Source organism: Sesamum indicum, linkage group LG1 (genome assembly GCF_026168435.1).
Source record: "Sesamum indicum cultivar Baizhima isolate 11 linkage group LG1, ASM2616843v1, whole genome shotgun sequence".
NCBI lineage: Eukaryota > Viridiplantae > Streptophyta > Magnoliopsida > Lamiales > Pedaliaceae > Sesamum > Sesamum indicum.
Window position 1 is genome coordinate 20,801,420 of NC_142657.1, and position 16,993 is coordinate 20,818,412.

The 16,993-nt window shown below is 36.3% G+C and overlaps 2 protein-coding genes and 1 long non-coding RNA gene across 6 annotated transcripts; 2 read left to right on the forward strand and 1 right to left on the reverse strand.

Moving 5' to 3' along the window:
- Window positions 1-12: 12 nt before the first annotated feature.
- LOC105169380 (glutamine--fructose-6-phosphate aminotransferase [isomerizing] 1) lies at window positions 13-6,910 on the reverse strand. Its single transcript, XM_011089773.3, has 11 exons — window positions 6,549-6,910; window positions 5,239-5,411; window positions 4,770-4,878; window positions 3,994-4,145; window positions 3,715-3,876; window positions 1,724-2,084; window positions 1,394-1,644; window positions 1,194-1,308; window positions 846-1,101; window positions 593-761; window positions 13-493 (listed from the first exon to the last, which is right to left on the reverse strand). The coding sequence occupies exons 1-11, from the start codon at window positions 6,772-6,774 to the stop codon at window positions 410-412; spliced, it is 2,058 nt and encodes a 685-aa protein (XP_011088075.1). The 5' UTR covers window positions 6,775-6,910; the 3' UTR covers window positions 13-409.
- Window positions 6,911-7,552: 642 nt separating this feature from the next.
- On the forward strand, window positions 7,553-11,028 carry LOC105169387 (uncharacterized). 3 transcript variants are annotated; one of them, XR_016065999.1, is made up of 4 exons: window positions 7,620-7,781; window positions 9,147-9,425; window positions 9,893-9,951; window positions 10,292-11,028. It is a non-coding gene; the product is annotated as an uncharacterized LOC105169387 (long non-coding RNA). The 3 variants fall into 3 exon arrangements; XR_016065996.1 differs by lacking the exon at window positions 9,893-9,951 and having other exon boundaries at window positions 7,623-7,781; XR_002286607.2 differs by lacking the exons at window positions 9,893-9,951; window positions 10,292-11,028 and having other exon boundaries at window positions 7,553-7,781; window positions 9,147-9,538.
- Window positions 11,029-13,130: 2,102 nt separating this feature from the next.
- LOC105169396 (Plasma-membrane choline transporter family protein) lies at window positions 13,131-16,063 on the forward strand. 2 transcript variants are annotated; one of them, XM_088880089.1, is made up of 5 exons: window positions 13,131-13,342; window positions 13,417-13,752; window positions 13,934-14,845; window positions 14,993-15,226; window positions 15,377-16,063. In XM_088880089.1, the coding sequence occupies exons 1-5, from the start codon at window positions 13,325-13,327 to the stop codon at window positions 15,551-15,553; spliced, it is 1,677 nt and encodes a 558-aa protein (XP_088736215.1). In that variant the 5' UTR covers window positions 13,131-13,324; the 3' UTR covers window positions 15,554-16,063. The 2 variants fall into 2 exon arrangements, with proteins under 2 accessions (XP_088736215.1, XP_088736403.1); XM_088880277.1 differs by having other exon boundaries at window positions 13,135-13,342; window positions 13,937-14,845.
- Window positions 16,064-16,993: the final 930 nt, after the last annotated feature.

Genomic DNA, 16,993 nt, shown 5'->3' on the forward strand with positions numbered 1-16,993 from the left:
TCCCTCGCAGCCTAAGTCAAAAGTTTTTCATTATTGGACAGCGCTATTGGTAGCGTTATGTTTACATTGATCCATACCTAAGTACAAACACAACATTTTTCTTTTTTTCTTTTTGCAAAAAACAAAGGGCGACCGGGAACGTTGCGTCTCTGTTTCCTGCTGTCAGAAGACAGTTTAGTTTTAGACAGACACAGGATCACGTATGACGAACTACGGTTCCAGATAGTGTTCTTTACATAACAGTTAGCGATCTGTCTTAACAAGATCAGTTGATGTGTGTGTGCAGGAGAAGCTCAACGAAAACATGGGCCTTTGTCACACTCCTCTATCGATCCCCGAGTCGAGGTTTGCTGGAGTCTTGTCTGTTGACAAGGTTTAGAAACCAACTGCAAATCATATGGATCGTTCCTCATTGAGTTGTCACGCTTTTTGCTAGATTCCGAGGCTGATCGACGTTGTATCCCCGTAGAACAGTCAGATGATATGCCAAAAGCTGCAGTGATAGGAAGAGTGTAAGAATAGTCGTGAGACGGTAGATGAGATTCAAGCTATAAGCTAACTGTTCTATGTACAAGTTTAATTACTAGTTTACCTGCAAAGGCACTATGTTAATCACAGGCTGTAGGCAGTCCTCAACCTGCGGAACTTCAATTACACGGCAAGATCCACCGACGCACACAGATGCTGCATCACCTTTAGTACACATCACTATTAGTCGACCTTTCCGAGCATGAAGTTGCTGAATCACTGACTGCTGCTTGCTGTCCATGAAAAGAAGTATAAGTAGCCAGCATTAAGAGTTACATTATTCTTAGCAACAGTTCTTTACTACAAAAAATTCTAACCTGAAACAAGCATCACGGGTGGCGATGACAACTATAGGGAGAGTTTCGTCGACTAAAGCCAAGGGTCCATGTTTCATCTCACCAGCAAGTATTCCTTCACTGTGCATAAGTGCCACTTCTTTTACCTTCAAGGCACCTTCCAAGGCTGTTGCATAGTTGTATCCTCTTCCAAATACAAGAAGGGATTGTTCAGCAATCAGTAATTGAGCAAGATCTTTCATTTCCTGGTCGAGCTTGAGAACTTCTTTTACTTTCTCTGCGATTGTAAACCAGGGGCTAATATCAGTACCACATAAGTATCATTTCCATGCATGCAGCCTGTGGGGCGAGCAATGATGTTAGACTTACTTGGCAAGTCAAATAGGCCGTCTATTATCGCTTCCCGTCTTGCTTGACTAGAAATTGTGTCATCTCCAATTGCAAGAGCCAACATAGCCATGACAACAATTTGGCTTGTGTATGCCTGTTCAAGAAAGTACACAACAAGATGAACTAACTGAGAGTCGGGAGATTAATTATTAAAGGAAGAGAAAACATGCAAATTTAACCTTGGTACTAGCTACACCTATCTCGCATCCAGCATTTATGTGAACTCCACAGTGTGTATTCCTAGCAATTGCACTACCGACAGTATTGGTGATGCCAACACATAAAGCACCATTTTCTAATGCATATTCTAATGCCTGCAAAGTATCAGCTGTTTCTCCCGATTGACTAACAAAGACAGTTGTATCTTCTCGGTATATGGGCCCCTGCCTGTCCACAAGATCACTAGCAATCTCCATTGTAACAGGAATACCTTCAAGAAACACATTAATTTAGTGAAAACTCTAGTGAAAGTATTGCAGTTTACAAAATATATTGGCAACCATGCTAACCAGAAAGTTCTTCTAAAATGGGCCGTGCTGCTAAAGCTGCATTATAACTTGTTCCACAGCCGATGAAAACTATCCTTCTGCTTCTCCTTATAGTTTTGAGGTGATCCTTTATCCCTCCCAAAAGGACACTCTTGGCTTTACAGGATCCTCCACGTATAAGCCTTCCTCTCATTGTTGTTTTAAGGGATTCTGGTTGTTCATGAATTTCCTTCTGCATGTAGTGCTCATACTTCCCTTTGTTTATTTGCTCAACCTCCATCTCCAGAACTGAAAGTGCACGTTGGACTGAAGCAGGCCTTACTAGAGTTTCACCCCCTTTACCTTTAGCATGGTCAAACTTGAAAATGGATGCACCACCATCCTGGAGCCAATGAAGTTCTTTCATGTGTAAGTGGCTCAGAAAGTAACTATTTGTTTAACATTGATCGTCTACATAGCATGCTTCTAAAAGCACTTTCCCGAAACAGAAAAGGGAGACAAACCTTACATTACTATACTTGTAATGATAGCAAATAATTGCAGTGACTTGGTACTTCCCAGTTATAAAAAGTAATCAAACTGTATAAATTCCTAGGTTGATGATAATAAATCATCCAATTTTCATACCTTTAGTTGGAATCTCTTTTTAAGTAAGAAACTGGAAAACATTTGTAAAGTTTGACCACGAACATGCAGGGAATAGCTACTAGTTTTTCAGCACATGAACCAGAAATCAAAATTTCAATTCCGGAGGCAATTAGTAAGAAAATAATTTAATTATCTAGTGAGGATTTAAGCAACTCTTGTCTATGGAAACTTTTAATGTGCAGAAATGAAAAAACTTCTACTGCATACAAGGTTGGAATAGGCATAGGGTTCATGAAACATGAGAGACTTTTCAACATTGAAGACAAGCAACCTAAGGCCTGATCAGGTTGATGAAGGTAAAGCATGATAAACAACAATGGGGATTAACAATCGAACAATCCGCTATTCTGGGATCAAAATAGTGTAACTTTTATTTTCCAAAAATGCTCTCCATTTCACTCTACCAAAAATCTAAATACTACTCAGGATCAAAGAGCCAGCCCCTTCATGCAGTATATCATGATTGTTGGCTGCCAATCATCACTCCTAAGGTCCATTTTCCTTACGGTCCCAATACCAGTACCGTCCACTCCAGACTATACTGAAGTGCTGGCGGTATCATATTACTGCAAAGTTTCATTCTCTTACAAACCTTTGGTGCACACAAAAAGGGTTTCCTTGATAATGGGGGAGCTACTATTAGAGAAAAGGGTCATTGTTGGATTTTTTATTGAAAAATAAAAAATAGTCATTTGGAAACATTCTTATCGCTTAATAACAAATGCTAGCCTCCTCTTGGGATTACTCAATCAAGCATGGGTGGTTTAGCATCCAGAAATCCATAATATAGGATTCACAAGTACAACGAAACATGAAGATGAAGTAGGCTTCAATATTGGTATAAACCAAATGTGCCCTTAACCCCAGGGATATAAGATGCTATACGATCGAGAAATGGCACAATAATCTTTAAAAGTTGGTCTGCAGAAGGACAACATTGTTAGATTTACTGATGGCATGAAAACCATCAAACTGTTGATCTAAACTCAGGACGTAGAAAATGTTTAAAAGATAAATTTAAGTGGAGACACGAAACCAGGTAGGGGAAAAGAAAAATAGAAACAGCAACAGAATTCCAACACAATAAACCCTTGGGTTACTAGGTCTATGAAAGTTGGAAGATTCAATAAGACACAAAACATGTGAAATTTTGTGAACTAATGTAATGCATGTCTGATCAATACATCTTCAGGAAAGCCATAAATATGTAATGGTAAGGTAAGAAAGATAATTGAACTCGCCAAAGCTCTTTATTTGAGAATAAAGCTATCAACTTCTACAATAACTAAGAGCACCGGGCTGATACTTTTTACCATTTAAATCAACTAAGCTGGATATTTTTTTAATAATGTAATATGAAGTACCTTGAGATGAACAACTTCACCATCCTCAATCACCAGCACCTTCTTTGTGTGCTCCACCAGAGCACTGGGGTCACTTGACAAAAAGAGTTCCTTTGGTTCCCCATTGCTTGAAAGAAATTTCGAGTCATTGAAAGATGCTCTGTTGTCCTCTTCTGTTAATTCCTGCAATAAGAGCAATGTTATTCTCCAAAACAAATTTACTTAGGATTACCATCCTCACATTTTTTCTTGTCTTCATTTTGTAGAAAGAGCAAACTTGTGTTTCCAAACACAACTTACTTTAACACCAAGGAGCAATGGACTACCACGTTTGCATGCAATCAATTCATTGGGATAATGCCGGCTTTTGAAAATGAGGGCATATGCTCCTTCCAGATGCCTCATTACTTCGAGCACAACTTGACTGAATGTTACACGCTTGTCACCTACGCCTAACAGTTGAATGATTGGCAGTTTGTCAACTAGTAACAAAAGATTTCTCGTACAAAAGGATAAAGTAAGGGAAAATATATGGTAAAGAACAAGCAACCTGTGAAGTTCTTACAAGAAGAACCTCAAATTAATTCATCAACCAATGAGAATAAAATAAGGGCTCTGCAAATGAATATGATATTATTCACCAAATGAAGACAGAATACATGGAAAAACAAATAAGTCGAAAAACCCCGTATTTTGTCCTGAAGTTTAATGAAAAATTCTTTAGTCCTGGGTGCCATTATAAACTTATGCTTCTGATGAACAGTAAGCATGTCAAAGAAATAAAACACGTTTATTGGAACACACCAATAACTCCTTTAGAAAATATACATACCCAAAAACTGTAAACATTGTTGCAACAACGAAAGGCCGTCCTTAGTCGTATGGATGTTCTTACTTAATGTATATTATCGTAAGAAACAGTCGAAGACATATTCACTTGAATGAGTATTCATAGTTGTCCCTTGTTGCTCTATGTAATTAACAATTATGCAGGGAACGAATACAGAATAATCAAATGAAAATACACTAGATTTAATCCAATAATTATTCTCTTTACAGTTGCGAGAGCAAGATACCTTCTTCATTTGCATTATCAAAGACAAACTTTGCAAGCTTTGGGATGACTTCCGTATCAGTGTCAGATTCAAAGGTGAAACCATGTCGAACTAGCGACTCTTTTAACACCTAAAATCCATCATATGATAGCATAATTCAGAAACACACAATCTAATTAGTGTAAAGAAATGAAAATCATATTTCAAAGCACGAATACAATCATTATCCAAGTCCAATTGACTTAGTAATAATTCACGGAGACGCAACAACCAACAAAATTTTACCTGGATGAGGACACAAGAAATAGAATGTAAGGAGATAGAATAACACTATATATACAGAGAGGAATTAAATATTAGAAACGGTCATAAGTCTAGCAAGCAACAATGTATAATCTGGATAAACAAGCATCTAATATATCTCAAAGCAAGTACCAACTTTCAGTTCTAGTAGCATTATAAACAAGCATCTAATATATCTCAAATCAACCTCATAATTGGTTATGACTCCATTGTGAACAACCAAGAACTCATTTCCTGCATCAGAGCTCTGAGGATGACTATTCCTTGGGGCTGGTTCTCCATGTGTAGCCCATCGAGTGTGTGCAATTCCAGCATGAATCAAGAATGACTCTTGCAAATTTAAATCAGTAGCAGCAACATCTGAAAATATGAACTGAGAGTAACTAACACCATGGAAGGTAAAAGTAAACAGGAACATGGACTGAGAATACTTCGATATTACATAAAAAAGATTACGAGCTTTTACATAACAAGTAGGGAAAAAAATCAGAGCTACCAGATATTAACATCAATAAATACCAGATTTTCTGAATGTTTAATAGATAACCATGCAAGTATTTCCCAGTGTACTTGAAAAGAATAATAGTGAGTAAAAATTTCTAAACATATCCTTAATGCATTCAACCTCTTTCACACCATATCAATTACAGCACCTGAATTGTGTGAATTACTATTTCAGGTGCCTACAACCTGCCCTAGGTTGTAAAATCCCGAACTTCTCATCAGATATATATTCATGTGAGAAACATGTGTCTGTTAGGGTGATTTTACTATAAAAGCATGAATGTTGTCATGCTTACAACTAAAATTAAGATGTAAACATCTATGAATTAGAACTATATCCTGACAGCATCATAAGTGCATTGCTTTGAAAATGAATTATTAACTTAAAACCTACGCTAATTATAGACTTCTTTGCACAGCATATTTGGCATCCGAGCAAACATATCTCAGAATCATTATCCATTTTAAGTAATATCTAAATATGAAACAAGTTACACTAAGAACATAACAAGTGCAAATAGATAAACTCCACTGCCGTGGTATAATGATAGAGCTCAACACCACTAACACGAGGACTCAATGTTACATAACTCCTTTTACAAACTCTCTCATGATTTTAAATGATTATGTAGTATCATAATGATTTCCAAGTACAATCTCTCGTTTTCCTCCAATAATTTGACCTAATGACTACTATTTCATACACTAACTAGCCAGTTGAAATATGATCCACTCAAACAGCCGTGATCCTCATCAAACAATAAACTCCAATTCAAAATCATATCCTGCGAGTTTCAGCCACATCTTGTTTGTATAAATGCTAAACCCATATCACAGCCACTCAACAAATGTAGTATCCCACAACTTTCAACTGTAAAGTCGTCCCAATCACTGCAAATAGAGTATTCACGTAAATATTCACCAAACCTAAAATAGAGCCCACATTTTGTCTTTCCAATCCAAATGAAACCAAATAATTTGGAGGAGATTTACCTTGGTAGACAGATTTGACGAGAGACTCGATGTTCCCCTCCTGCCGAAAGACAAGAGACGGAGGGGCAACACCGGCATTTGAGGAGGTTAGAGAAGAATCAATGGAAATTCCGGCGGAATCATAGCCTCTGTACTCCAAGCGCCGGAGGCCATTGAAAAGTACTTCCAGAATGTAGCGCCTTTCTCTGCTGATGTTGAAATTCAGATAGGCGAAAATCCCGCACATACCTGCGACTCCTTGGATTGTTTGCTTCTGGGAATGAGCAGGCAACGAGAATGTGGAATAAAATTATGGAGGGAGATGAACGGAAGGAAGGGATGTTGAAAATACCCAACTGGATGGTGGTGTTTGGATTTGGACAGAGTACGCTGATTTTGAACAGGTCAGTTAAGGTGGTGGGTGTTCTGACCAATCAGGCTCTAATTTGTGTCCATGTGGCGAAACATGTCAGGTGACTTGGTAACTTGCAAGTGTTTTGCTTTGGAATTGTCAGTTGTTGGAAGTTTCCAACATAGAAATAAAAATTCTATTTAGTATTTTTTATTAAATAAGTAAATTTTATCATCAATTAAAATTAATTAAAAATTTGGATATTAATAAAAAAAAGTATATTTATTATTAATTACCTTATTACATGTCAGATGAATATTTTTCTGACCAAACTACTTGTAGGGGTCAATATATATTTTATCACATGTATTAGCGTTTGAATATGTATTAATATATATATAATAAAATATAATCCTTGAGACTATCCACCTAAGCATCGCATATGCGCAGATGTGGATAGCCTCAACGAGCTCTATTTTGCCAAATAAAATTTAACACTTTTTAAAATTAAATTTTATAATGTAACAATAACTGATTGATAGAAAACTTAAAATTATAATATCAGATAAATTATATTTCGTATATATAAGATACTATAATTAATATAGTCACTGGATGCTTAAAACATATAAACCATAATATTTGAATATTATATCTAGATAACAAGGAAATATTTGATTAGTATATATGGAAAAATATATATATATACTTATTGATAAAAAAATATATATATACCTCTGATACTCGGAAAGGTACTTTATTCGTAGCGACCCCATGTTCGGATTTGTATTTAAAAATTCACGTAAAATTTTTGCTCAAGTATTTGAGTATATCTGTCGCTGATTACTGAAGGAAGGAGAGTGGTTCCCTCAAAGATGACAGAACAGATGGATGCCGACAAGGTAAGCGTTATCGTCTTAATGTCTGGTCATGTGTTTCCTTAAGTGTATATGTTTATTTTGTTGGATTTTGTTCTTGGGTTGTGGTCAGTTAATAACTTGTGTGGTGGTCACCTGATATACGTTCTACTCCCTCTGAAACACAATTTCCCGTTCGTTTCCCCGATTGTGCTGGTTATTGAGGAAATGGGTTGTGATGTGATTGAGTTAAATTCGTTAAGGGAAAAGTGATCAGCACAGTTGATTGGTAGGGAATTTGGATGAATCAGGAATAGGTGAAGAATTTTGAGGGAGTCCTGAAGAAAGGATGAACTCGAAAAGGGGGTTCAGAGCTCCGATATAAGTTCTACGGTGTTCCTTGTTGTGCATTATATAGTGAAACTGTTAATGGAACTATTCAAATACCTATGAAAGTCAATTCTGATTAACTCAATTTCACCTTCCAACAAAGTGTTTTATGTTGCTTTTGCATGCATCAGATTTTATGGCTGTGACTGAACGTCCAAGGATTTATATGATTATTTACTATGTTAAATGACTTTTGATTCTGCTGATACATTAATCTGTCTTTCAGTACTGAGTCATTAATAATCTTTTATGATGGAAAAACATTACCATGGATGGATAAAGAGAATGGGTGAAAAGAATAAAACTATACAAGCAATCCTTCTGCTACGTTGCACATGCTTGGAAGCTTGATATCATAAAACAACTAATTGACTTGACTTGACTTGCAAAATGGAATAGCACATTGACTGAAATGCAGAATTTCTTCTTTAATTAAGAGAACACCTGAACTTCTTAGGGGCTCTTCAGATAAGTGGTGCAACTGATTTTTGTTCCTGGCCCTAACTTAAAGCATTCTTATATGCTGTAGAGATTGCTCTGATTATTAGGTAAACCTTCAAGCTCCATTATATTTCCCAATTGAATGAAAAGTGGTGTAGAACTTTGATGATATATCTCTATAGGTACTTATAAGGAAAAAAAGAAGATATTATGTAAGATGCCAAATTCCAGGATGTGTTTTTGATAACATATACAAGTGATGAAATCCTACACAAATAACTTGGAATATAAAGTAAAAATGGCGACAGCGCCCTCAAATATAAAGTAATCATAACGCCTCAACCCTCCCCCAAATGGCCAACCACCCTTCTCCCTCTGTTCCTATTTCTTACTCTCTGCATCATTGCCAAAACATACACACATGCATAGATATGTTTATACACACTCTTATATATATGCATGTGTTAATATGTGCCTGTGGATGTGTGTTTTTTATGGATATATATGTACTTGTGTGTGAGATTGTTTAGAGGTGGCATCATATGATGAGGCTGAATTTTGGTTGGCCGTGCAAGGTAGGTCTGGGATCAGTGTATAAGCAGTGGCCGACAGTCATGACTGGGATCTATTGCATTGTTGCTGAAATCTTAGGAGTGCCGAATATTAATGCTGAATAGTGGAGATTCTAGACTGGGTGGGGTAGTGTTTGTTGGCAGCTGTGAATTAGCATTGGAGGTGGATGGTAGCTGAGGCACTTGGAAGAAAGAAAAATGGGGGAAAGTAAAAAGAGAGGTAAAGCGAACACCATTCGGGCTGGGCGGAGGTTGGGCCAGGTCATGATTTGGAATTTTGGACGATGTATGTCTTATCTTGTTATTTGATTATACTAAGTATGATTGATAGCTGATAGTTTCTGTACCAAAAATTTTGAAATTGCCCATCCTTGATCTTATTGATTTTCTTATTCTATCCTCAAAGCCTTTAAGTTTTACTAGTTTGACACTTGATTTACCGTGTTTCGAAAATTAAGAATGGCTGGTATAAAAAACCTATTAACTGCTAAAGGTGTTACCTATAATTTTCTTGTACATTTGTTTGCAACATTATTCTACTGTTTCTTTAACTAGCATCTCTCTGATGGCACATGGTTGTTTAGGCAACCATATTAACTTTGTGGTGTGTTCTCGTATATTCTATCAAAATTCATGTGAGACATTGTTTCGTGTTGAATTAATATTTAGATGAAATGATGTTGACGTACTTGCTAAGTACACCTTATGTGAGGTATAAGCCATCAGCGTGACACTGGAATAACATTGTTGTAGGAGATGACAATTAGGGAGTTGCGCCAGTGACTGGAAAGATGGGCAATAAGGACTGTTTGGTAGGCAATTAAATAAGAGAAGTTTTACATGTATGATAGTTTTCTAGCTCTATAAGTGGTTTAGCCTAGAGAGCACAACTCTTTTATCATATGCGTACTGCATTCAGCTTTCAAAATAATAGAGCTTCTTGTCTGAACTTTAAAGTTTTGGGTAACAATTGCTTATCTTTGAACAAATATGCTGAATCTGATGTTTGGGGATGTGTTTTATTTGGTTGTTATAGCAGCTTCCTTTAATGTAGCTAAAAAGCTATGGAAGTTCCGCTTTGCTCCTCTCTTGTTTGAAGTCTTCTTTTTTAGATAGTGCTGTGACAGCCTTTGTTTATGTAATTTCAATAAGGAGTTAAGCAAGTTCATAAACTACTGCAATGAGGTTAAAGCGGCTACTTTTGCCAACAAAGATGGTGGTCAATTAAGTGTCGTTAAACCACAGCCAAATTCCACAAGCAATGCCAAGAAGTGGATGGTAATATACTGCAGATGTAAGATCATGACACAACAGTTTGCAGACACAATTTTGACGTGAGAGGGAGTAGTACTCCTCTTTTGTTACTGCTCCTAAAACATTCACTTGTTTGCTCTTGATTTACTTAGTAAACAGGTTTTTGGTGGTTTATGCCTTAGCCACCCAAGCACAGGCGACTTACATTTAAAAAAACAAAGGGAGATCTCGGCTAAAAGTGCTTGATCCTAGAGGCATTTCTATGAAATAAATTTTCATCTGGCCTTTGGTTCTTGGCTGTTAGCTAAAGGGGCTCTGGTCGTCACACTAGCACAGTTTTAATTCTCTCTACCCAGCTAAAGTGGCTTTGGTTTAGTTCTTTCTGGTGGGATTGTAGGGAGCCACTTTGAATTCCCCTTTTGCAAGAAAAAGAAAAGAAGAATTCTTACAAGGTACCTTATCTATTGAGAGAAGATGCTATTAATATTGGTGGAGATTGAATTTTCCTTTTGTGTTCACTTTATGATATATGTATAAATTTTAGTGTAATTTGGGAATAAAGGATGTAATAATTCTGCATGTTTCAAATGTAAGAATAGTATAATTTGGAAATTATTGTAAGATTAAAACAATAATAGAGTAGAGATGCAATAATATCTGGGCCTGACATGTCTGTTTGGGTTCAAAATTAGTTGTACACCTGTGGACGACAAAGACTTGAGAGAAGAAAGGACAAGATGAGGTGGAATCCAGTCATACCATACCCCCACTTACCACTATAAATGTTTGTTTTCTTGTTTCTCTCCCTCTGTTCTGTTGATGTTGGTTGCCTCCTCTTCTTTTTTTTTTTTTTTCTTTTTCAATATATATCTATACTATATACATATATAAAAAAAATCTCATTTTTACTCCGAGATAGTGATTTTTTACACCATAATACTAATTTTTTAATCTACAAAAAATGTCTTTATATATTTTCAACCAGTCCTAATATCGTTAATTAATTTATTTTAATTAATTAAATATGATATGTTGGTTTATATATTTTATTCTTATTTATAATATATTTTATTTATTATATATACATAGGGATGACGTGTCATAATAACTAGTATTATATATATATATATATATATATATGACGCCTTAGGCTTAGCACCATTTTCAATTAGGGCTATAAAGGAGCTGAGCTCGAGTCAAACTCGGCAAAACATTCTGACGAGCTTTTTCTTTTCTTTTTTCTTAATTTTTTATTTATATTAAAATAAAATAAAATTAGAATATTTATTTATTATGTTAGATTGACAAGCCCAAACTATTTTTAACAAAAATATAATTATAATTTTCTTAAACTATTAAATATTAAAAAATTAATATAAAGCAAAAAATATAGTAATAATAATGAACTTACTAACTTGTTAATTAAATTATTTTTATGTAGAGATAAAATATATAAATTTAATACCACATTTTTATCATTAGCTAAATTTAAAATATGTGATATTAGTAATTATAATATATGGTTGATTTTAAATATAAAGTATTGAATATAAAATTAAATATTTAAAAAATATAAAAAGCTCTCGAGTCGGAACAAAATATTTTAAACTCGAGTCGAGCTTCAAATCAAGTATCACGAGCAAGCTCGATTCTTTATATCACCCCTATTCTCAATACAAATATACTATATACGACGTAGTAGTTGTGTGTACGTATTTATCACATTAAATGAAAAGAAAAAGAGCCATAGATATTTGCAGGTTTGCAATATTATTTATTTTTAATGGTACTAATAAATGTTAATATGCAAGTTTAATTATGTGAAAATTGAGAGTATGGTATTTGTAAATGGATGAGGATATATTTGTCATTTCCGTAAAATGAGAATGAGATATATCAAAGCGGGTCCTCCACAACCATCAATCGTAATTAATAATTATTTTTAGCGATCATCATATTATAAATAATAATTCAAATACCATATTAAAAAAAATCCCTTTTGAAAACAAAGTTTGAGAGTTTAAATGATGAATTTATGCCTTTTTATTTATCTAAAGTTGATTTAAGATTTTGAGAGAAGACAATTTGTGTAACTTTTTTATATTTTTACCAAACAAAACACAAAATTGATTCCGACAAGTTGACCGTTAAATATGAGAAGACCCAATAGCCAACATCCCACCCACCATTTATTCTTTATTTCCCACATGTGATTCAGCAAAATTACATCCTTGCCCTTTTCACCTACCCCCTCCCCACTTTCTTTTCTTTTTATTTGAAATCTTACTGTATTTTGTATTTTATGAAAAAAGGGAAAGCAAATTAATTGAGTTGAATAAAGAAAAAAGTGAAATTCATTAATTGCAGTCAGTCTACAAACACAATTAATTACTTGGATATAATGTATATTATTATATTTATTATATAATTAATTTAAATTTAATTAATTTCCATCCTAGAATTTTCCAAAGCATCCATTTTGCGGTGATGGCATAGACAACTCATTTCGTCCACCAATCACAGCAAATTTACTTTCAAACTCGAACAACACCATAAAGAAATTTGATCCGAATATCCCACGTGTACTTAAAAGACGTGCACACTATAAGCAGCCGCCATGGAGCTCCACGCACCGGATCACACCTCAGCGCCCGAAACTGTTAGCCACCAAAATGTCAACAATCTGACAACATTTCGTCAAATTCCACTGCCTTTGGGTGCGTCCACACCACCGCCGCTTCAACTGCGCGTGGTCTACAAAATCGACATGTGTCTGAAACAGCATCAGGAGGTAAGATGCACCCCAAAAAGAGAGAGATGGGTGTGGCCTGTGGGGGGTGAAACTGAAAGCTATGGCATGGTAGTAGCCAATTGCACCAACCAAAACAATAACAACAAAATCTAACGCCCGCCACCAGCGCCACCATTCCAATGGGTGCCACAGAACCCGTAAGTCTGTTTGTTAAAACTCTCTTTTGTTGTTCTTGGTTCCCAAATTTAATGGTTTGTGATGTGATGTGTAGGTGGTGTTGAACAGAGAAAATGAAGGAGGAGTGGAGGAGGAGAAGGAGAGAAGAAACGGGAAGACATCAGATGAAGAAGAATTGAAGGATTTGGAGAAGGGAGAGATGAATATGGGCCAAGAATCAGTTCAAATCCATCCTCCAACTGAATTTCACATGTCAAGAATGCAAAGATTGAGCACCACAAACCCTTTAAGACTCGTCATGAATAATGCCACAAGAGTTGCTTCTCCTTCGCCTGCTCACCAGCCTCCTCTCCGTTCTTCTTCTCCTTTGCAGCAGCAGCCGCCGCCGCCGCAGCAGCAGCAGCAGCCTCGTTCTACACCTACCCCACAAGTAAATAATCCCCCCTTCTTCCCCCCCCCCCCCCCCCCCCCACAAAAAAAAATATATCTATATATATATATATGTGTGTGTGTGTGTGTGTGTGTGTGTGTTTGTGTGCTTTTTATGGGATGTTCTTGTTCTTGAAGTGTAATTGGATTTTGCTTTGTGGGTTTTGGTTGTTTTTGTGTAGCAGCCATCAGTGGCCTCACTGAATTCAAGAGCATACACAAACAAGATTTCTCTGTTTTTGTTCATTGTGCATATGGTTCTGGCTGTTGGGCTGGTGGGGTTTCTGATATTTAAGGGTGTCCAAGGCCTGATTGAAGAAGGGCGAGCTCAAAGGAGAGAAAAGAGAGTGTTAAAGTATTTTCTACCTCAGGTTGAGGCTGCTTCTCTGCTTAGCATAACACTGGCATTTATGTGGCAGAAGGCAGTGAGAGTGTGGCCTAAATTTATGGTTCATTTCATAATTTGGAGCACTTTTGCACTGACTTTGGCTGCCGGAATTCTTTTGATTTGCTACCAAAGGCCAGCCACCGACGGCATTGGCGTCCTGTTTATTGCCTTTGCTATTGGGAATGGATTGTACGCTTGTTGGGTTACACAGAGAACTAGTTTTTGCTCCAAGATTTTCATCAAAGCGCTTGAACCGGTGTCAAAATTTCCCGACATAAATCACCCCACTTATTGGATGCTCGGTGCTGGATTCTTGTGGATGTCGTTCTGGATTTTAGGGGTGATCGGGGCGTTGAATTTCTATGTCCCGCCACTGATTATAATCGCGTTGGTTTTGAGCCTGGCTTGGACGGCTGAGGTGATGAGGAATGTAGCTAATGTAACAGTTTGTAGAGTGATTGCTCTTTACTATCTCAGAGGAATGCAATCCAGCACTGAGTTCTGCTTCCAACGAGCTTTGTCCAAGAACCTGGGGAGTGCTTGCCTTGGATCCCTTTTTGTCCCTACAATTGAAGCTCTGAGGATCATTGCACGAGGCTTGAATTTGCTCGAGGGAGAAAATGAATTCTTGTTCTGCTGTGCAGATTGCTGTCTCAGGGTCATGGAATCCATCTTCCGTCGAGGCAACGGCTGGGCTTATGTTCAGGTAATCCACTTCTTGGAATTGGATCAATTTTCCATTTGCAGCTCCCTAGTTCTCTATTCAGATATTTCAAGCTTCAATTCACTGCTACATTAGTGTCATCACATGGAAATGGAGGCTCTTTATGGTCTAATAATCAACATTGTCCAGATTGCTGCATACGGGAAAGGTTTCGTAAAGGCGTCCCAAGACACTTGGGAGCTCTTTGAGAAGAGAGAAATGGTTGAAATCGTCGACTCCGACATAACGAGTGCCATTTGCTTTCTCAGCGGAGTCTGCAGTGGCGCAATCTGCACAATCGTTGTGGCCGCATGGACGGCTACCGTCCACCGTGGCTACATCGGTACCCTCTCTGTCCTAGCCGCCTTCATCGGTTACCTAATGGTTGGTGGCCCTCACTTGCACCACTTCCATATTTTTCTGATCTCTCAATTCAATAATTTAATGATGTTCGATCATGTGAACTAGTTGAGCATTTGTTAATTGTGCATCCTTTTGTTCTAATTAACATAATTTATTTGCTACTTTTGACAGACTAGGATTGCAATGGCACTGCCCCATGCTTGTGTGAGTTGTTACTACGTCTGCTATGCTGAGAATCCTGACAACAGGCTGTTCGATAGAACGATACCCGACCGTCTCGAGTTGATCAAATCCGGTCGGGACGTCATCATCCCAACTCCTAGGGTTCCCCGTCGATTTCAAAGATAGCCCACGGCTAAAATTTATTCATCGATTAAAATGTACATATACTATTTAGACGATCAAATAAGTATTCCAAATATCGAATCGATCAAGATCGTGTCGTATCATGTTAGAACTGAACTACGTGAGTATCGACGTAGTTATCGGTATTGGAGAAGGGGACATGTGTAGGATTTTAAGTGGTTAAAGATATTTCCCACACAAGTGGTGGGATGAAGGGGGTGGACACATTGAGATTCTTATCAAGACAGGTACAAAGGGATGAAGGTGTCTTTAGGTCATATGTCCTTTGTGGGATTATTGTTTTGGATATACTTTCTAGGAGTTGCACGATTCTAAGCTTGTCCCCACCATTACTTTAGTGTCCTTGTCTTAGTTTGGTTAGACCATTTATTAAATAAGTACGTGGTGATTGCCTATTGGCTATTTTTAATTAATTAATTGAATTATTACATGTAATAATCATCCAGAATGAACTGGAGTGCTAATTGAAATATTTTGTGGAATATTCTCAAACTTGCATTATGACATATGAGAAATTCCCTTTGTATTTGCATTTTCTTTTTCAATGCTGAGTGGCCACCGGAAATGGGATCTCTTTTTTATTTATTTATTTATTTATTATTATTAATATACGTGGCAGTAGATAAATTACAATTATTTCTCAAAAAGAAAAAAGAAAAGAAAATCCATCCGCCATCAATTTGAGATCGAATTTCCGTTTTTCTAGAAATAGTAATCAAATGATTATATTAATATATGAATATACTCAACAATACATCTGATGATATAATTAAAAATAATCAAACAAATTATAATAAACTCACATAAAGTGAAATAAACGTCCACACATCTAGTAAAATTCAAATTTATTTATGTCCTTAATTACTAGGCTAAAACATGATAGGTAGATTAAATTTCTAATTAGTTTCTTAATTATATCACGATGACATCACATATTCTTATAATTTTTATGTTAACCCCTACAAGAAGGGGAAATTCCACTTTACCCTCTTCTACTCTAATTTTATCTTACTTTATTTATTCTTACCCTCAATTACATTACTTTACCCCCCTTTACTTTTATAAATGCTTCAATTTTGCACACTTACCACAAAAATAAATAAAAATTGTAATTTGGTTTTACGAAGTTTATGAAAAGCGGTCAAAGGGTAATGATAAACATTGGGAGGCATGAACATTAATTGATTGAACGAATGTATTATTAGCATGTGACGCACACACGGAACTATATATTCATTTCTAGTGGTTGCCCACTTCAACTTTGGCGTAATAAAGCTATCAAATGGCGTACTGAATTCTACAGTAATATTAAATACTTAAAGAGAAGTATTGCTCTAGGTAGAATGACCTTCCTTTTTTTTATAAAAAATGAGAAGTAAATAGAGTTAAACATCACATATGCTAGTTAACATTAGCATTAGT